At 33.5% G+C, this 20,341-nt stretch overlaps 2 protein-coding genes across 2 annotated transcripts; both read left to right on the top strand.

Moving 5' to 3' along the window:
• The first annotated feature begins 4,830 nt into the window (after window positions 1-4,830).
• LOC149241319 (17.8 kDa class I heat shock protein-like) lies at window positions 4,831-5,561 on the top strand. The gene has a single exon (XM_089367492.1). The coding sequence runs from the start codon at window positions 4,982-4,984 to the stop codon at window positions 5,456-5,458; it is 477 nt and encodes a 158-aa protein (XP_089223618.1). The 5' UTR covers window positions 4,831-4,981; the 3' UTR covers window positions 5,459-5,561.
• Window positions 5,562-9,918: 4,357 nt separating this feature from the next.
• On the top strand, window positions 9,919-10,383 carry LOC149241320 (uncharacterized). Its single transcript, XM_089370510.1, has one exon. The coding sequence runs from the start codon at window positions 9,919-9,921 to the stop codon at window positions 10,381-10,383; it is 465 nt and encodes a 154-aa protein (XP_089226636.1).
• Window positions 10,384-20,341: the final 9,958 nt, after the last annotated feature.

A 20,341-nucleotide genomic window follows, 5' to 3' on the forward strand; every position in this document is an offset into this window, starting at 1 on the left:
AAAGTAATTAAAAATTAAAAATCCATTTAAAAAAAATAAATAGGTTTCCATCGTTAAGTTCAATGCATCTATCCTAGATTATTAATATCACAATTACCCTATACACTAGATTATTAATATCACAATTACCCTATATATTTAAAGAAAAAAATAATATGGGTGGGTGTCGGCAATTTGTATTGGTGCAGGTGGCAAATAAGCAAGGAGCTCCATGCTATTTTACCTCGCAAAAAGTTTCTCTACTGGGCCTCCATGTGGCTAAGAGCAATTTGAGACTGAGAACCCTGGTGAGCCTGAACAATGTTCAGGCAGGCAACAATGGGTGAGAGCGAATCATCAATGATCTTGAGCCAAGTATCCAATGTGGGTGCCCCAAAACACAAAGACAACCCTCTGCCTGAAACAAGCGTGATTCTTACTTCTAAATGATGGATATGAAAGTATTTGTGGATGTTAATAGAATTTTGGTTGCGTGAGTGAAAATGTTTGAGAAACAAACCAAAATCTCAACATCTCGAAGGTTTGTGTGAATCTCTACTCCACTTTTTTCAGAGGGAAACACTCCCTCAACTAGTTGAAGTTCATAATAAGAAATGAAATCAGATACAGATTACTCTCAAGAGCTACGTCCAGATACTTGAAAGATAACATTGAAAGACATTGCAAAATGAAGAAAACCTTTGGCTATTAAAGGGGTGTGCTGAAATGAAATCAAGAGAAGAATGTTGAAGCTAATTTTTCCCTATGGGCTGTATGAGCGATTCTTCACAAGAAGAAAAAAAACAGATCTGAAGGGTAAATGGCATAAAAAAGAATGTGACTTTTTCACTATTCGAATTCACTGAAAATGTGAAGGGTGAATGGCGTCTAAAAGAATGTGACTTCTTCACTATTCAAATTCAGTGAAAAGCTTCTTATACCAATTTTACAATAGAGAATTGCATCATGAAGGTCGAAACAAAGAAAGGGTCATAGAATTGCATTTTAAAAGTCGAAAAACTTGAAAGAAATGGTGTAGAAAAGAAAGTAAAACCAAATGTCCTTCTCCATAATAAACGTCTTAAAGCACCTAGCATGATAATCAACTTTCAAAATAGGATTCGACACTGTTACTAAAACAACTTTCTTCTGTGAAGAAATTCGACAATAATAATTTTCTTTCTGAAAATAAACTTTGACCAAATAAAAACCACAAATATTGAGAGATGGGTTTGCTTCTCCTGGAAGATTTAAAAAAAATAAACCTATGTCTTCAAAATATCTATACTATAAGAGAAAAAATTTACAGAGTATTCGAACAAAGTGACCTTCATTCATTTCAAGGAGAATGAATGTTAGGGCATGTGGATTTGTAAAGGAGAGTCTTGTGCTTCTTAAACATTTAGTATAAATTTTGTCAAATATAGCTTTATTTTCAGAAGTTGAGAAAATAAATTTCATGCTGAAGACTCCGGTGTCCATTAAAATTTGTTTATTTTGCTATGGTTAAGAATATTCTTAAATGTCTTATTCGCTAAAAATTTTAAAATAAAATCTCTAGAGAAAAACATGGGATGCTTCACCCACAATTTTTGTGAAATATCTGCCTTTTATGAGAGAACATTTCTTTTTCGTTGCTACAAAAACCTTCGTTTGCAAGATATCGATGAAACATACTCCATTATTAAGATTTCAACCTAGAAAAAATTCTAATGTTGAGATTTCAAACAAATCTGTCAATTTGTAATGACGCATTTAGGAATTTCTAGTAATAAGATATACCATTTTCAGGTTTATCACGAAACAGAGCACCATTTTCATAGCTTAAAACTTGAAAGGATTCAACAAACTGTACCTTGATTTCAAAACTCAGCGGAAAATCGTCGTCCAAACATCAAGGAAAGGGCGAAAACTCAAATGCTCCAACCGCTAGCGCCAATCCTTCAACTCTTGTATTAATTACACTTGCAAGCCTCTGACCAATCAACATTGTCACAACCAATTCAACTTGACTTCGAATTGTTGGGCATCATGGCTTTAGTTTGAATGGAAATCTGGGATATTTTCTAAATTTCAGTGCAGGAAGATAGTTGGTGACCGTAGGTATATGTATATTTAAAATAAATAATAAAAGCACCCTTGAAACCAAATTGCCACACATGGTGTACACTAAGTAATAAACAACAAAATCATAAAAGTAAATGCAGGAGCAAATGCTCAGCTCAAGGTACTGAGGCTTCACTGGGAGACCAATACCATACCACGTGGGTTCATATTGGGGGATATATATTGAGGAAAAAATGGCATAATATATTAGGGGATATATAGGGGGTGAAGGGTTTTTATATTGGCAGGTATAAAAAATGTTAATGAAAAAATGGATACCTACAATATCTAGTGAAATTGGGGGTATTTTAAATTGGGAAGGTGTATTGGGTTTGTATTGGTAGGGGGTTAAATAATGTGATTTTTAGAGGTATTTTCCAATATGTAGTCAAATTTAGGTATTGTTTAATATGTCATGAACGCACGTGATATGTTAGAGGTTCATTGAGTGAAGTCCCCATGGCTCAAGGGAGCCCACTTAGATGACAATGATATTTATTTATTGTAATCCAGGGATACTCTAATAAACAAACCCTTGGCTGGAGTTGTGCTAATCTGCTAAACTTAAATATTCATTAGCTACATTGACACAACATGTTATCTGTAATTGCTAAATTGATGCATTTATTCCCACATCAATAAAGTAATTGTAGGTGGACAATTATTCTCACATCAATGAAATAATTGTTGGTGGGTGTGACTGTACGGTGAAAAATAACTCGGCTACTTTCTAATCATTGTGAATCTCAGCGCAAATACCCATCCTAAAAATTTGCAGTTCAATGAGGTGGTAAAATACTACAATTTGCCCATGCTTTACCTATCATTCTGGTGCAATTAAATCGCTTTAATAAAAACTTAAGTGTAACAATCTTCTATGCACTAGATTATTCACAATTTCAAGGATTAATAGGTATCATATAAGTAAAATTAATTGTCTATACCCCATATCTACTTGTAACATGTATTATAAATTTTGATGGTTTAAGTTTGAAAGTAGACGTTAGAATGACGTGTTGTGGATGTATAATACACGTTGGAAAAAAATTCTGCCACCGTCAAATATGTCCTGGAATCTAGAATACATCCTATAGGACGTCAAATTCTAGTCCTGCTCTGCACCCCATTTGATTGGACAGATAAAGTGTTTAAATTGTTTTCAAACCACCCTCCCATGTGTATTCGTCACATCAAACACATGGTCGCATTGCACGTAAGGAAGAAGAATGCGGAGAAATGAGTTAATCCATCCACGTACGAACAATGACGATATTATAATTGCAAAATAAAACCCCAAACAATTTAACCAATTAAAACCTAGAAAAATTAGATTTAAAAAAAAAAAATTAATTAAAATTAAAATTTTCTAAGATGTAAACATTAAATAACATCGTTTAATTTTTTGTCACTTTAAATTTAATATCAACATCAATACATTCTGAATACGTTATTACCTTACAGCAACAAAAAAAAATAATAATAACCCTGACATGTATAATTTTCAGCCGAGAATAATAATAACCGTGCCATGTATAATTTTGGAAAACTAAGAAACCCAGTTATTACCTTGCTCCAACAAGGAATAATAATAACCCTAGACATGTATAATTTTCAGCAGGGAATAATAAATAACCGTGACATGTATAATTTTGGAAAACTAAGAAACCTAGCGAGCGCGTTACTCAATATAAAGTGGATTTAAACATAAATAAAGCGTGGCATATATATATATATAGATATATTTATTTATTGAAAATAAACTTGGGAGTTGATTGTAATATTTTGTTATTTGATTTACATAAATAAATTTAAAAATTCATATTTTTAAAGAAAATTTGAAATTATTTAAATTTTTGAAAATAAACAATTTTAAATTTATTATTCTTAAATAAATATCAATTTATTTAATTTCAAATCTATCCTAGAGATCAAATCTTTTAAGGTGAATCCAAAATTTAAAGAAAAATTTGTAATTTGAAAATTTAGAAATTTGTATACTGTTTATATATACATTCATAAAATATCTAAGCTCGCAACTTGAAAAATTTGAAATTTTTTATACTGTTTATATATACACATCTAAACTCACAACTTGAAAAATTTAAAACTTTTGTACGGTTTATATACACTCATAAAATATCTAACCTCAACCCACCTTTCTTTTCTCTCCCTCTCTCCTCATCTCTCAAATTCTCTCTGGAATCTTCCTTCGTCTCCCGCGGTGTCTCCCTCCATCTTTCTAACTCCGCTCTCTATTTTTATTTAATAGATTTATTTAAGAAAACAAATTTTATTTATCAGGTAAAATGAGTTATTTTTTTTTTTTACTCGAAAACACTCAATGAAAAAGAATTAGGCGTCAGATCTCGTCGCGTCACGCGTCCCTCTGTGGCAGGAGATATACCTCCCATCATCGAACATCAATTCCGACATCCACATCGTTTCTTCTCGAGTATGTAGCATATACCATATGACCGCAGGCCATACTTCTTGAACAATGTGAAAGGCTATGTAGCATATACCATATGACCGCAGGCCATACTTCTTGAACAATGTGAAAGGCTATATGGATCTCGAGAAACGATACACAATTACATTAGATGATTCTGGGTGGATAGGCTCAAATAACAAAAATACGGCAAAGTGAGAATTGACATCTTGCTTTCAGAATGGTCTGGAGCTTACACCTGTATCCTGCCAGCATTCGAGAATCATCTCGAACCTGTGTTATAGAGTCGACTAGACGGTTCCTCCTCGTCTTATAAAAATAGAAAGTAACATCTCATCTGATACAATCCAAGATCGATCTTGAAATCGAAACACTGAGAAATCAGAGTGTTGTTTTTCTGTATTCATTCCAATCGCATATATTGCAGTAATTCATTACTAGTTGAAAATGTCGATAATTCCCAGCTTTTTCGGCAGGAGATCATTCGATCCCTTCTCTTTGGAAGTATGGGATCCTTTCCAAGCATTCACAGATCTGACCAGCGGGGGACCATCGGGCCAATTTGTAAAGGAAACTTCTGCCGTAGCCAATACTCAGATCGACTGGAAGGAAACGGCAGAGGCGCACATTTTCAAAGCTGATCTTCCAGGTTTGAAGAAAGAGGAGGTGAAAATAGAGTTGGAAGAGGGCCAAAGAGTTCTGCAGATAAGCGGGGAGCGCAGCAAAGAAGAAGAGCACAAGAACGACAAATGGCACCGCATTGAGCGATCCCGTGGAAAATTCCTTCGGCGTTTCCGGCTGCCGGAGAATGTGAAGATGGAAGAGATCAAGGCGAGCATGGAAAATGGAGTGCTGACAGTGACAGTGCCGAAGCAGGCAGAACCCCAACCTCCTCAACCCAAATCCATTGAGATCTCCGGCTGACCTCCCTCTTAAGTGGTATGAAGATGTCATAGTGGACCTGCTGTGGGTGTAGAGGAAGGTTACATAATGTATAGATGTTCTCCAATTGATAGAATAAACATATCCATTCCCATCCCGAGCTATTCCATCGATTGCAATGTGCTTGTATGTATGTGTTGTATGTTTCTGAATAATATAATAAAAGGAGACGCAGGTTCAGGCTTCTGAGGTGCTCTCATTTTTGTTTACAAACTGACAAGTTCCAAACTGACAAGTTCCGGTGATATCAAACAATATGGACCACAAAATACTCCGAGTTTGATTACAGGTTAATAGAGTCTGTAAATTTTCATTTTTCCACGGGCTTCTCAATTTAGAGGGATAGCAAATTGGTAGCTCGTGAGAAGAACTCATGTTTCATAATATATTCCTACATGAATATAAGGAATTTGGTAAATACCCTTTTTAGGATGAGATTATTCAAAATTACATAAAAATAATTAATAATTAAATTATTTTAACTTCAAAATCACATAAAAATAAAATAAAAATAATTATTAATAATTAATAATTAAATTACTTTAGATTATTTTAACTTCAAAATTACATAAAAATAAAATAATTATTATTAATAATTATTATTATCAATTATTAATTATTTTAACTTTAAAATTACATAAAAATAAAATGAAAATAAATAATAATAATTATTATCAATTATTAATAATTAAATTATTTTAGATTATTTTAATTTCAAATTAACAAATTTAAAATAGATTATTTTAATTAAATTATTTTAGATTATTTTAATTCCAAATTAACAAGTTTAAAAAAATCTAAATTACTTTAGATTATTTTAACTTCAAAATTACATAAAAATAAAATAAAAATAATTAATAATAATAATTATCAATTATTAATAATTAAATTATTTTAGATTATTTTAATTCCAAATTAACAAGTTTAAAAAAAATCTAAATTACTTTCGACTATTTTAATTTCAAAATTACATAAAAATAAAATAAAAATAACTAATAATAATAATTATCAATTATTAATAATTAAATTATTTTAATTCCAAATTAACAAGTTTAAAAAAATTCAAATTTAAAAATAAATAATAATAATAATTATCAATTATTAATAATTAAATTATTTTAGATTATTTTAATTCCAAATTAACAAGTTAAAAAAAATAGATTTTACTTTAAATTATTTTAACTTCAAAATTACATAAAAATAAAATAAAAATAATTAATAATAATAATTATCAATTATTAATAATTAATAATAATAATTATCAATTAATAATAATTAAATTATTTTAGATTATTTTAATTCCAACTTAATAAGTTAAAAAAAAAAACAAATTTATATTTTTTATTCAAAATTACATAAAAATAAAATAATAATAATTATCGATTATTAATAATTAAATTACTTTAGATTATTTTAACTCTAAATTTACAAGTTTAGAAAAGAATTAAATTTCTTGAAATATGCTTTAGATTATTTTAACTCTAAATTTACAAGTTTAGAAAAGAATTAAATTTCTTGAAATGTAAACATTTTTGGAAGTGTAAATATCTTTAAAAAAAAATAATCTGTCTAGAAAATCTGAAATTAAAATTATTAATATTAAAAAATTAAAAATTAAATTTCCTGAAATGTAAACATTTTTGGAATTGTAAATATCTTTTAAAAAAAACTAATCTGTCTACAAAATCTGAAATTAAAATTATTAATATTAAAAAAATAATCCAAAAATATGAGATAAACCAATATTTTCAAATGTTTATTTAATTTCAATTGCTTCACTAACGTTATTAGTCGATATATTCTCTTGGAATGTTTATTTGTTTTTTCACACCAAAATATTGAACATTGATATATATGGAAATCAAGTTTACCTATGAGAAATCTGCTAAGTTCATCAGAAGTCAACAATCACCTATTGCCAGATTGGCAATAAATCATACCACATGGATCCAAAGAGGATATATCTAGGGACCAGTGCCAGTCTTAAAAGAGATACAGCAACCACAGGGATCCATAGAGGATATATCTGGAGACAAATGCCAGTCTTAAAAGAGATACAGCAACAAAGTAGAGGATATATCTGGAGACGAGTGCTAGTCTTAAAAGAGATACAACAACAAAAATAAAAAGAGATTTTCAGTAACAGATTAAAAAAAAGCGTGGAAAGTCCGGCGTGCCGAAACGTTCCATCATTCCATGACACATCAAAGAAAACATATAGCATGTAGACATAAACAGGGATCTGTCCACCATACCATACCAAACCATGTACCGCGAAGCAGCCTCACCCCATGGAATCTGTCCTGAGGACTGAAGATTGCACACATCTTCAGGGTTTCACATGCTCAGGTGGATTCCGGCCTCACTTATTTGGGTTTTCGCATGAATCCAAATAAATGTTTAAACTCGGACTGGCAATGGTTCATCAACATCTTCGGCAGGAAAATAAATAATAGGATAAAATCTATTTATATTGTCTTTATCTCGAAGCGATATCCTCCTACCTATTTTGAGGATTAAAGATTAATTTAGCTGTGCAATTTTATCTACAAAGTTATCTCAAAAACCATTGCCAGGGGTCTGCGAAGTACTCTTTCGCGCCATATCCCCTGAACAACACGGGTTTTTACAAGGCAGACAAATACATGGACCTCGTTGCAAACGCACAAGAATGCTTGAATTCGATATATACAAAAAATCTAAATGCAGCCATCCTACAAGTTGATCTGAAGAAGGCTTTCGACTACCTGGATTGGGGTTACCTGAGGCTGGTCCTATTCAAAATAGGCCTACATCTGGATTATGGCGTGCGTGATAAATGTTGATTATTCTGTGATCATTAATGGATACCCCACAAATTTCTTCCGGGCAGGGCGTGGTCTGAGACAGGGTTGTTCTTTGTCGCCATTGTTATTTATCCTAGCTATGGACGGTTTGAGCCTGCATATTTCAAAAGCGGTGGAACGAGATCATTTCCAGGCTCTGAAGATGGGCTGCAACATCAACATATCACATGGTTTCTTTGTCGATGATGTGCTCATTATGGGTATGTTGAATCGTTTTTCATGGTTATGCCTTTTCCATATTTTCAAGAAATTTGCAAATGCTACCGGTTTGTATATGAATGCTCACAAATCTATTATTTATCATGGGAATTGTGAATTGGACATCATTGCATATATAAAAAATCTGTTTGGAATTGAAGCTGAGTTGATGGGTCATGGCATGAAGTACTTGGGATACCATATCAAACCCTGCAAATATAGGAATGCCGATTGGCTTTGGCTTATAGATAGATTTTTCAAGAAGATCTCTGGGTGGGAATATAGGAATCTATCCCTGGGGTCGTGTCATCCTTACACAAGTTGTCCTTAATCAACTAGGGGTATACTGGGCCCATCTGTATCATATTCTTGCTGCCATCATTCACTCACTCAATCGTGTTATGGCTAATTTTATTTGGGGTAGTCATGAACATAAGAAATTTCACTTGTCTAAATTATCCAGATCACTCTCCCAAAGGTCAGGGGGGTTGGGGAGTTCTCGACCTTTGTCGTTTTGGATGAACATTATTAATCAAGTCACCATGTGTATGTATTTTTTGGATGGGAACATGGAGTCAAGTCATTAGACAAAAATACTTAAAGAATCTTGATTTTATACACTAGTCCCTGATCCTGGAGCAGCTCTTAAATTCTCTTAATAGAAGAGGCATATACTTCTGGTGTCAAGCCATTTCACTATGGAGGGGTCCATACCCAGTTTGGAAGAACGTGCAGGAATTGGGTCTATTTGGGCACTGGGTCCTGGAATGGGACCGCATTGTTGCTGGGATGAAACAACTTGGGATTTGCCGTGCTAGCAATCATGATAAATTAATCTGGTCAGGGAAGATGAAGAATGATAACATCAAAGTTGCAGATATATACCTCTCTCTCTGTTCCGAGGATACACAACTGACCGAGAAACATGTTTTATTTGCTTTTTGGAAAACTAATATCCCAAACAAAATCATTCTATTTACCTGGTTGGTTTTCCATAATAAAAATCTTACTTGGGAAAACTTGCAAAAGTGACAATGGCAAGGACCTAGCATCTATCCTATCTGCAAAGAGGAATTAGAAAATAACAGTCATATCTTCCTTACATGTCAACATACAATTCAGGTATGGAAAAGACTTTCTTCATATATTGGTTTTCCATACATTCAACATGCAGGCATTGTAGATTGTTTACGGTGGTGGAGCTCTCAAAAGTTTGTTTGGAGAATCATTCTACCTATTCTCTTTTGGGAAATTTGGAAGTGGAGAAACAGATGCATCTTTCAAAACTGCACTGAAAATTTCTATAAGATCATTGAAAATGTTTTAATCAGCCACACACTGCATACATCCAATGAAATTTGCTCCAAAACACCTCATCAAAAGAGGACTGAACTTCAGATGGAATACCCTGTGGGTTTTTTTGATGGTGTTGCTCAACGGCACACATGTGGTTGTGGGTTTTGGCTTGCCATCTCAGAGACACTGACATACAGAACATTCTGGCATGGAGGTAGGGGCACTAACACAAAGGCTGAAGCAATGGCCTTATGGGGCCTCTTATGGTTTACTAATTTCCTTGATATCCCTCTTATTCATATCCATGGGGATTCAAAAATTATAATTGATCAATTAATGGGCAATGCAAACATCACCAACCCATTATTACATGGCTGGCTGAGGAGAATTGAACTACTATGGAATCAACACAGAAACTCCACTATCAGGGATATTGGCAGGGAACAGAATATGGATGCAGATGAACTATCGAAGAGGGGCTTAAATGGTAACACTGGAAAAATGCACTTAGAAATTATCCTGGATCAGAAAGTCATAGACATGGGAGACTTCCCATTACCTGGCTAGTTTCTTCATCCCCTCTTCTTTTTTGTATAATTTTTTGTAACTCTACTTGTCTTATAACTGTTTTGCTTTCAATTCATCTGGAAGGATGGACATGCTGTTATTTCACACTGTACAGCCGGCTAGAAGAAGCAGTTGACATGCTGAATGCTTTCTATTTTCTTTTTGATACTGAACTGCATACAACCTTAACATGCTAGTTTATTACTCTGGATCTGTATGAGGACTATGGACTATTTATTTCTCCTTTTATGTTTGTATTTGGCAGTATTTGGATGGATTGCTGAAAAGGCATCTCCACTGATGGAACTTTTATGATGTGGGACTTTTTGAATATCATTGTAAATTCCTATTTCTGAGCTATCAATATATAATCTTGCTTTTTGGTACTGAAAAAATAAAAAAAAATATTCCTGTTAACTGATGCATTTCTTCAGACTTCCCAGAGAGATCATCTCCCGCATTGATGCCATCATCAAAATTTATATGCTTAGGTGCTAAGGAAGGTAAGAAAATACATTTTTGTTAAAATGGATACTTTATTCAGGAGGATAAAATTTGCAGGATGGGTTATCAAAAAGATTGAATTCATCGATTGGGCTCTACTGTCCATGAGCTTATGGTGGGCTATTTCTGGATGTGGCATTTGGAATGACATCATTAGGGGTAAATACCTTGAAAACAGAGACCCTATGGACTGTATCAAACAGGGTGCAAAAAAGCACAAAATTAGCATCATACATTTGGAGAAGTCTATTAATGACTAGGAAATGGTCAATTGAAAACCTTTGCGGGTTCACTGGCTCAGGCAGGACGTCACTGATTGGAAGGGATAGGGTTTATAGAATTGCTGGAGATAAACACCTCCCCAATGGTATCACTGAACACTTGAACTCTAGAAATATATACTGTTTCTTGCAGATCATGAAGGGTTGGGACCCCCACCTTTACCCATTTGGATTCTGGATCTCCGTGATGGTCAGGCCGAAATCTGGGACAGATACATGTTCCACTTATCCTTGGTTGGCATCACATTTAATGAAGAAGCAGACACGGTTTTCTGGTATGACGCCCCTACAAATGGTCATATTTCTGTTAAGGAAATTTTCAATCATATTTTCACATCTTGTAGGGGCTATGAGGACAAATGCTGGTTTTCAAAAGCATGGAAATGACATTTACCACAAGATTTTGCTATTCGGATTGTTTGTCCAGAGAATTAGAATTTTGACATGGGTCAATCTCTGCAAATGGGGATTCCAGGGTCCGGGTAGATGCTCTTTATGCCATGAAATGGAAGACACCTTTTCATTGATTATTCTGTTTCAAAAAGAACCTGGATATATGTCCTACAGAATAGGGAGATACATGAGAATCACATATAATTCAATTGAAACACGTTTCAGATTTTAGGTCAATGGTCATACAGAAAACAGAACTGTCCCTCTACATTTTTGTTGGGGATTGTGAAAGGGTCATAGTGCAAATTTTTTTGTGGACAGACCATTCAACCATGTTCGGGTTGGTTCATACATTTGTGCCTCCTCCTTGGAGTGGACGAAAATTCCAACACCAAAGCCAAATAGACGTATTGCTAAGATGGATAACACACTCTCTTATCCTCCTTCTGGTCATTTTGACGGGGCGACACAAAACTCTATATGCAGATGCGGCATTATGATTACCATCAGCACAAACTACGTCTGGAAATTTTGCTGGTATGCTGGTGTAGGTATGAACAGCAGGGGAAAGATCATAAGCCTTTGGGGGACTCTACTGCGCCGGATGGCTGAACCTGGAGAAACATATATATATATATATATGGCAACTCACAAGTCACTATAGACTGGATCAACAAAGGAACAGAATTCACTTGTGGGTCACTGGATGCAGCGGATACACAAGTTAAAAGGCCTCTTTCGAGCGGTCGAGCGGTTTCCTTCTCACATATTCCTCGAGAACATGACCTTTTGGCTGATGGCCTGTCAAAAGAAAGCCTACCCAAGGGTTCGAGGCACATATGGTTCTAGTCTTTCCGAGCAAGTTGTCTTACAACTCGCAGACAGTCTCAGCGCCCCAATTAAACATTTATTTGCATTCATGCGAAAACCCAAATAAGTGAGGCCGGAATCCGCTGGAGCATGTGAAACCCTGAAGATGTGTGCAATCTCCTCCACCTACGCATCCTCCACCGCAGAGTGAAAGATGTTTGATTTGTGTTTCTTTATAGTCAAACCTCATGCGTTATCGAAAGATTAGATGATCTGTTGAAGATGCAGGCATTGATAAAAAAAATTCACAAATGTCATACCAGAATAGCGTGTCGGCTTCTTCATTAAATGTGATGCCAACCAAGGATAAGTGGAACATGTATCTGTCACAGATTTCTGCCTGACCACAACGGATATCCAGATCGTTTGCTGTAATCCAAATGGGGTAGAGTTCGAGGGGCTCAACCCTTCATGATCTGCAAGAAACATGAGATATATTTCTAGAGTTTAAGTGTTCAGTAATACCTCTGGGGAGGTTTTAATCTCCAGCAATTCCATAAACCCTTTTTCCTTCCAATCAGGGTCGTCCTGGCCAATGAACCAGCAAAGGTTCTCAATTGACCATTTTGTAGTCATTAATAGACTTCTCTAAATGTATGATGCTAATTTTGTGCTTTTTGCATCCTGTTTGATCCAGTTGATAGGGTCTCTGTTTTTAAGGTATTTTCCCCCAATGATGTCATTTCAGATGCCACATCCAGAGAAAGCCCATCATAAGCTCATGAACAGTAGAGTCCAATAGAAGAATTCAATCTTTTTCATGCCCCATCCTCCAAATCCTGTCCTTCTGGATAAAGTTTCCATTTTAACTAAATGTCTCTTCCTACCTTGCGGTAGCACCTAACCATATAAATTTTGCGGTACAGATTTTACCAAAACAACCCTGCCTCAAAGGGGCAACCACTTGTGAGTCCAATTATTTATTTTCCTGCCGAAGATGTTGATGAGCCATTGCCAGTCCGAATTTAAACATTTATTTGGTTTCATGCGAAAACCAAATAAAACCCCGAAGATGTGTGCAATCTCCTCCACCGCAGAATGAAAGATGTTTAATTTGTGTTTCTTTATAATCAAACCTCATGCGTTATCGAAAGATTAGATGATCTGTTGAAGAGGAAGCCATCGATCAAAAAAATTCACAAATATGTCACTGGCCCTACAGAAAGCATTAGAGAGAGAGATGCAGAGTTTAAGATTTCCCTTGTCCTTTGTTGGAACAGCAAAATATTGTACTGCCCTCTGGAGCCAAACGCCCGGCAAAATACGCAAAGAAGAAATGCACCAATATACAGTAGATCAGGATGTGGTACGGGACACAAACCATTTGATGCCATCTGTAAGGAAAACCCCAACTCCGAGGAGTGGAATATCCAATATAGAAACAGCCGAGTCAACCAATAAAAGGCTAATACTTCAATAAGGTTATTAGTTCATCCCTTTGTAGGTACTCCAGTTTTTTGTTAATGTGTTTTGAATTTATATTGTCTCAGATGTATTTTTTTAAAATGTTTATTTAGTTTCAATAAGATTAGGAGTCCCTCCGCTTGTTAGGTATTAGAGTGGTTTTTGTTTCCTTCTTAGGTTCTTAGGCTAAGTATTATTGTGGTGTTTGTTTAGGTTTTTTTCATATGGTATTTTGACTTTGTCCTATTTTAATAAGATGTATTATTTTAATTAATTGGATAATATTTAATTTTGGTGGGTTTAATCCATTGTGATTTGAATTTTGAATTTTATTATTTAGATAATATTTCATAATAAGTTTAGTTTAATTTATAGATAAAATAATTTTTTTTTACTAGAATTTACTAAAATTTGACAATACACTGTCAAGATTTTTTGTTGTTTAAAATACATTTTTGAATGCATAAAAGGATTCAGCACCCTAAAAAACTCCTAAGACATTTGAATTATACATTTTAAACAATTTAAACTCATTTTTAAAAATCTATGTGGGATTTTGATTAAAATCAACCAAAAAAATGGTTGTGAAAAAGGTCATTTTGTCTATAAGTTAGACTATGCATTTTATAATAGGGTGATGGCCAATTGAACTACTTTTATGGGTTTTTTTACTGGAATTTCATATTAAATAGATTTATTTTATTATATATCATTTTTTGGGATTCAACTGCATTAAATCATTCATCTATGACCATTTCCATGAGAGGTAGTTGTAAGTGACTAATTTCTCATGATTTTTTAATAGTCCACTTAGCACTTTCATTTATTTTATTTAGAAAAAATTAAGAATTTAATTTTCATTAATTGAACCGCCAAAAATAATTATTTTTATGTCTAATATTTGTTTTTCACAATTAATTAAAATTTTATATTTTTATAATTAATTAAGTAAAATACATAATTTTTTGAGTGAGTTCACGGGGTTTTGTATAGATGGTGATCGATGCTCTGTTAAGGCACTCCTTAATGTGAAGTTATCAGTTCAATTCTCTGCGTCGATCAAAGTGATATATTAGACACGATGAAGATGTAGTCTTACCAAGCCTACAAAAAAAAATTGAACAAAAAATGCTTATTCTCAAAAAACACTAAATAACTTTGAAATTGTACTTTACAATGCACTCAATAACTTCAAAAAACTAAGCATTTGAGACATTGACAATTTAGAGTGGATTCAACATTATAATGACAATTTAAAATGAATTTGACATTGTAATAACCATGTGTGTCATGGAAACATCTTTTATCTATTGCACTAAATGGTGTACATGTACATGATGTCATTTTGGAAATTGGTCAAAGGAAAACACATGGAGTGAGATGTGAGATTTAGCTTCACTACAACAAGATAACTTTTGTACTTTTTAGGAAAAGAGGATAAAAAGATATCAAATTTAAGATCTTGATCCATTTATGTTTATCCAATGTCTATGTTATGATGATGTGATCCCAGGGAGGGCATTTGTTTTCACCCACTGAAAATAATGGTATAGAGTTTATCAATGGTGCTTTGTGCACTTAAAAGAGTGATTCATTGAAAAACGAAGTTATTGGATTATATTTATTGACCATTCTTGTATTTGGAAACTTAAAACCAAACATAGTATAGGAACATTTAAAAGTTTTTTTTTTCTTAAAGGCCACAGTTCTAATCTTACATCAACCATTCATAGGTAAAACATTTGAGATATTTGATTTATAAATCGGCCAAGGATTCAAATCAACTCAACAAGGCAAGTATACTTCAAATAGTTCAATATGGTTTTCACATATGATTTGAGTAATTTGTAGATGCTTTCAACCACTAAGTACATGGAGATTGATGGAGAATTATCAAGTAGATAATGAGATGATAATCTGTAGATATAATAATTATCCAGCATTAATGAGTTGATCAAGACCTGACATATTTAAAATGTCCAAAGAAATAATATATGTAAACATAACCTAATGTGCCCTTGATCTCCTCTTTGAAATGGTGATTGATCTATAGCCTCTCAATGGTATCTACATCCCATAAACATTTAAATAGATCAAATGGATTGTGACAAGGAACTATAATAACAAATTCTCCATTTAACATTTTTCTCAAATTATATATAAAAAAGGGCCTTCCTGAAATCATATTGTCATCTTGATACCATGGTTTCTGAATTTCTTCAAGAATTCCAAGAAATTTTCTATTCAATGTACCCATGAAAACAACTACAATAGATGCTATCGAGCTGAGAAATGATCCATCCTTAGATTGAAGTTTGATTGTTTTCTCCCAGTCTAATATTTCTTGCAGGCCTTCCAAAGAATATAGCAACATTGTTAGAAAGGCATAGAGAAGATTAGTAGGAAGCCTAGTCCTTAGGCTTGGGCACTGACCTCATACACATGTATGATAAATGCAGGGTATCAAATATTGCACATGATGTGCATGACAAAGTGTAAGAGGTGTCACATCATGGAATGTCATGTTTGCTTGAATGCATTGAATGGTTTCCCCAATGAGGCCTTAGAGTTCTTCAAACTTTCTAGAGCATTTTATGAAGGCCCCTTGCACAAATTATCTTTTTGGTGTTGTGCTTAAATTTCTATAGAAATCAAACAATGATATGCAACCACATCCATCCTAGACAATGTTACCTTACCTCTGCAACTTTATGTTCAAAAACAAAAAATTCCTCTCACATGTGCACTACACCCAAAATATCGTGAAAGAGGATCTAAGCCTATGTGCAACATAAATTTCACGATCATTGTCAAAGGATGTGAGAGCGGCCTCATGAATGCTAGCTAGATCACTTGAGAAGATTGTAGATTCTACATTAACAACTTGGAGATTCCCCCGATTTACTAATCTTTCTGCAATAGTTACAACTAGCTTAACCTTACAATGTTCAGATCCAACCACAATGACATGAATAGGAGACTCACTCTTTCAAAAAAAAATGCTCCAATGTTGTACTGGATTTTCTTTTAACCTTAAAAGGAAAAAATCTCATGTGGGACATGTTGAGGAGTCCTCTGTCAAAAGGCGTGATCTACACTGTTCCCTTACATAGGTTTTACAACATTGTGCAAAATTACCAATGTCTTTCTTTTTTCCTGATTTTGGTTGTATCACAATTGACTCAACTTAACAAGGGTTGAAGGAAAGAGGAGTCGGTAATTTAAAATTAAAGAAAGTTTAAAATTTCAAGCATTTCTACATTGCTTAATAATAGTTCATATTACAAAGGAATTTCTTTTCTAAAAGAGAGAGCTCATTACAGGCTTCTCTAGATGTATTCAAAGTTACATAGAAATTGGCTCAACTTGTTTCTTAGTTAGATGATAATGCATGCTCTAATTTTCTAGAGAAACCAAGTTCCAACTATGGTGAAAAATGTGGTCTCCATTCTGTTTATGGAGTAGGTGAAAATGCACTTTCATATTTCATTGAGGTCTTTTTACTAGTATCGAGGAATTTTGAGGATGAGCTAGTTGGTGGGCACTTTGAACATCTTATTCAAGTTGACGAGATTTTTATTAACATGAACAAACTTGATGATGTTGAATTTTCGATTATGTTTCTAAACATGAGCTTGTTGAACATAGTATAGCTAGCATCACTGATGTAAGTGTCTCTAAATGACAGTTGAAAGGAAAACATAATGCAAGAAATTTGAATAAGAAAGACTATGAGAATACAAATGAAATAATTTAATTGAAATGGATATTAAATGTAGTGCACCTATGCTTGTAGTATCATTTGAAGACAGGCTTAAAGTAAATAAAGAACACATGACCAAAGCAAGTTATTGGAATTTATTTAGCAAAACCTGAAGAATTAAAAGAATAGAAAGGAAATTAACATATATTTTTGGTTTAGATGCTTGTATAAAATATGATTCTAATCAAAGAAATATTAAAACCTATGTTGATGAAAGGGAACAGAGATTTGGGACTTCACTACTAAGAAAAAAGGAAAAGGTTTGAGATATACAAAGCCAACAAATATTGGAATATTAACATATTCTATAAACAAAATTTGATATTCCTCTAAATGAAGACTCCTACGTTGTGTTTCTATCATCATGGAATAGCAATAGACAGGAAAATCAATGCATAGGTAAGAAAAACATAAGATAGGCACTCATGAAAAATCCTACAAAAGGATTTCACCCTAAGATTTTTCCTGGGGTGGCATGGAAAGTTCCAAAGTCTATAGAAAATATCCAATTTAGACAACTTGATCCATTTGCAATCACAAAGTTCTCACAGGAAGCAAATAATGCTTCAATAAAGACACGATTATTTGATTTGTACATTGATGCACAAGAAAGTTATCAAGGTGATCATGCTCCTTTACTTTATTTTATGAGTAGATTAAATGGGATTGCCATTACAGGATATCCCATCATAGTTGAGACCTTGGAAAATAATTATAGTCTAAAGGATACAATTGTAGGGAGTTGAGACTAAATCTATCATCATTGAGAGGTTTCAACCAAAAGAGGAGCATGCAAAGAGACATGTGTTATCATCTGAGATTGAACTTGTTTATAAGTGACTATTGCAACATGTTGTGTTGTTTCATGCATGTCAAAATGTAAATTTGCATATTATTTTGAAACTTTAACCAAAAGTTTTAGTAGAAACAATAAGGAAATGTCCATGCTAGACTACAATTTTTGTATCATCCCCTATTGTTAATTTGTCAATGGCTACAAAATTTTTAGGTTTTGTATAGTACTTTGGACCAAGCTTCCTACTAATCTTCTCTATGCCTTTCTAATAATGTTACTATATTCTTTGGAAGGCTTGCAAGAAATAATAGATTGGAGAAAACAATCAAACTTCAATCTAAGGATGGATCATTTCTCAGCTCAATAACATCTATTGTAGTTGTTTTCATGGGTACATTGAACAAAAAAATGCTTGGAATTCTTGAATTTTTTCTTGAAGAATTCAGAAACCATGGTATCAAGATGACAATATGATTTCAGGAAGGCCCTTTTATATATATAATTTGAGAAAAATGTTAAATGGAGAACTTGTTATTATAGTTCCTTGTCATTATCCACTTGATCTATTTAAATGTTTGTGGGATGTTGATATCATTAAGAGGCTATAGATCGATCACCATTTCAAAGAGGAGATCAAGGATGCATTAGGTTATGTTTACATATATTATGTCTTTGGGCATTCTATATAAGTCTAGTCTTGATCAACTCATTAATGCTAGATAATTATTATATCTACAAATTATCAGCTCATTATCTACTTGATAATTTTCCATCAATCTCCATGTACTTAGGGATTGAAGGCATCTACAAATTACTCTAATCACATGTGAAAACCATATTCAAATCATTTATTTTCTATTTTGAAAATAAATAAATAAAACACCGTGAATAAACAAGGAACTAAATATTTGAAGTTTACTTTCCTTGTTGAGTTGATTCAAATCCTTGGCAGGTTTATAAATCAAATATCTCAAATGTTTTACCTATGAACAATTGATGTCAAATTAGAACTGCAACCTTTAAGAAAAAATAAAACTTTAAATGTTCCTATACTATGTTTCGTTTTAAGTTTCCAGATACAAGAGTGGTCAATAAAATATAATCCAATAACTTCGTTTTTCAATGAATCACTCTTTTAAGTGCACAAAGAACCATTGATACACTCGATACCATTGCTTTCAGTCGGTGAAAACAAATGCCCTCCCTCGGATCACATCATGGTTAGTCATAACATGGACATGGGATAAACATAAATGGATCAAGATCTTAAATTTGATATATTTTCATCCTCTTTTCCTAAAAAGTACAAAAGTTCTCTTGTTGTAGTGAAGCTGAATCTCACTCCATCTATTCTCCTTTGACTAATTTACAAGATGATATAATGTACATCTACAACTTCGACTATCCCATTTGTGCCTTTGGTCACAAGTGATATTCCTTGTACCCTATCCAGAACAAACCTTTCCACAATATTTGTTATCATGTCCCACTGCCAACCTATGAAAAATGAACAAATGTCAAGGAATGGATCTTTGCACTACCTAGGAAGGTTAAGGAAAGAGAAGAAGTATGACTCTAGATTTTCCCAAACCGTTCACTCTCCAAATTGTCTACTTCTATCACATCACAAATTGCTTTGTCTTTGGAAAAGGAGGGATCTTGTGCTACCAAGGTTAAAATTAATGGAATTCCACCACATTTTTTTGTTATATGATGGATTTGAGAACTTGATTTTCCTTGCATGTCACTAGGCATATGCTCTTCTAATAGACTCTTTGCCACTACATGAGAGATGCCTCTCATACAATACTCTTTGGGAGGTGTGTCCATTGGGCATACTCTATGCGCATGTATGTCATGTGTAGTCACTAGAAGCCTTAAGTGCTTTGCTTCATCCATGTTAAGTGGAAAAAATTGTCGAAGCTAATCTTTATCGAAAACATTACC

Source organism: Pinus tabuliformis, chromosome 8 (genome assembly GCF_031772625.1).
Source record: "Pinus tabuliformis cultivar Carrire ecotype Pingquan chromosome 8, CPIR1, whole genome shotgun sequence".
Taxonomy (NCBI): Eukaryota; Viridiplantae; Streptophyta; class Pinopsida; order Pinales; family Pinaceae; genus Pinus; species Pinus tabuliformis.

Excerpts from the sequence above, each read along its gene's own strand:
- LOC149241320 (XM_089370510.1), top strand. The coding sequence starts at position 9,919 with ATGGAATACCCTGTGGGTTTTTTTGATGGTGTTGCTCAACGGCACACA.
- LOC149241319 (XM_089367492.1), top strand. The coding sequence starts at position 4,982 with ATGTCGATAATTCCCAGCTTTTTCGGCAGGAGATCATTCGATCCCTTC.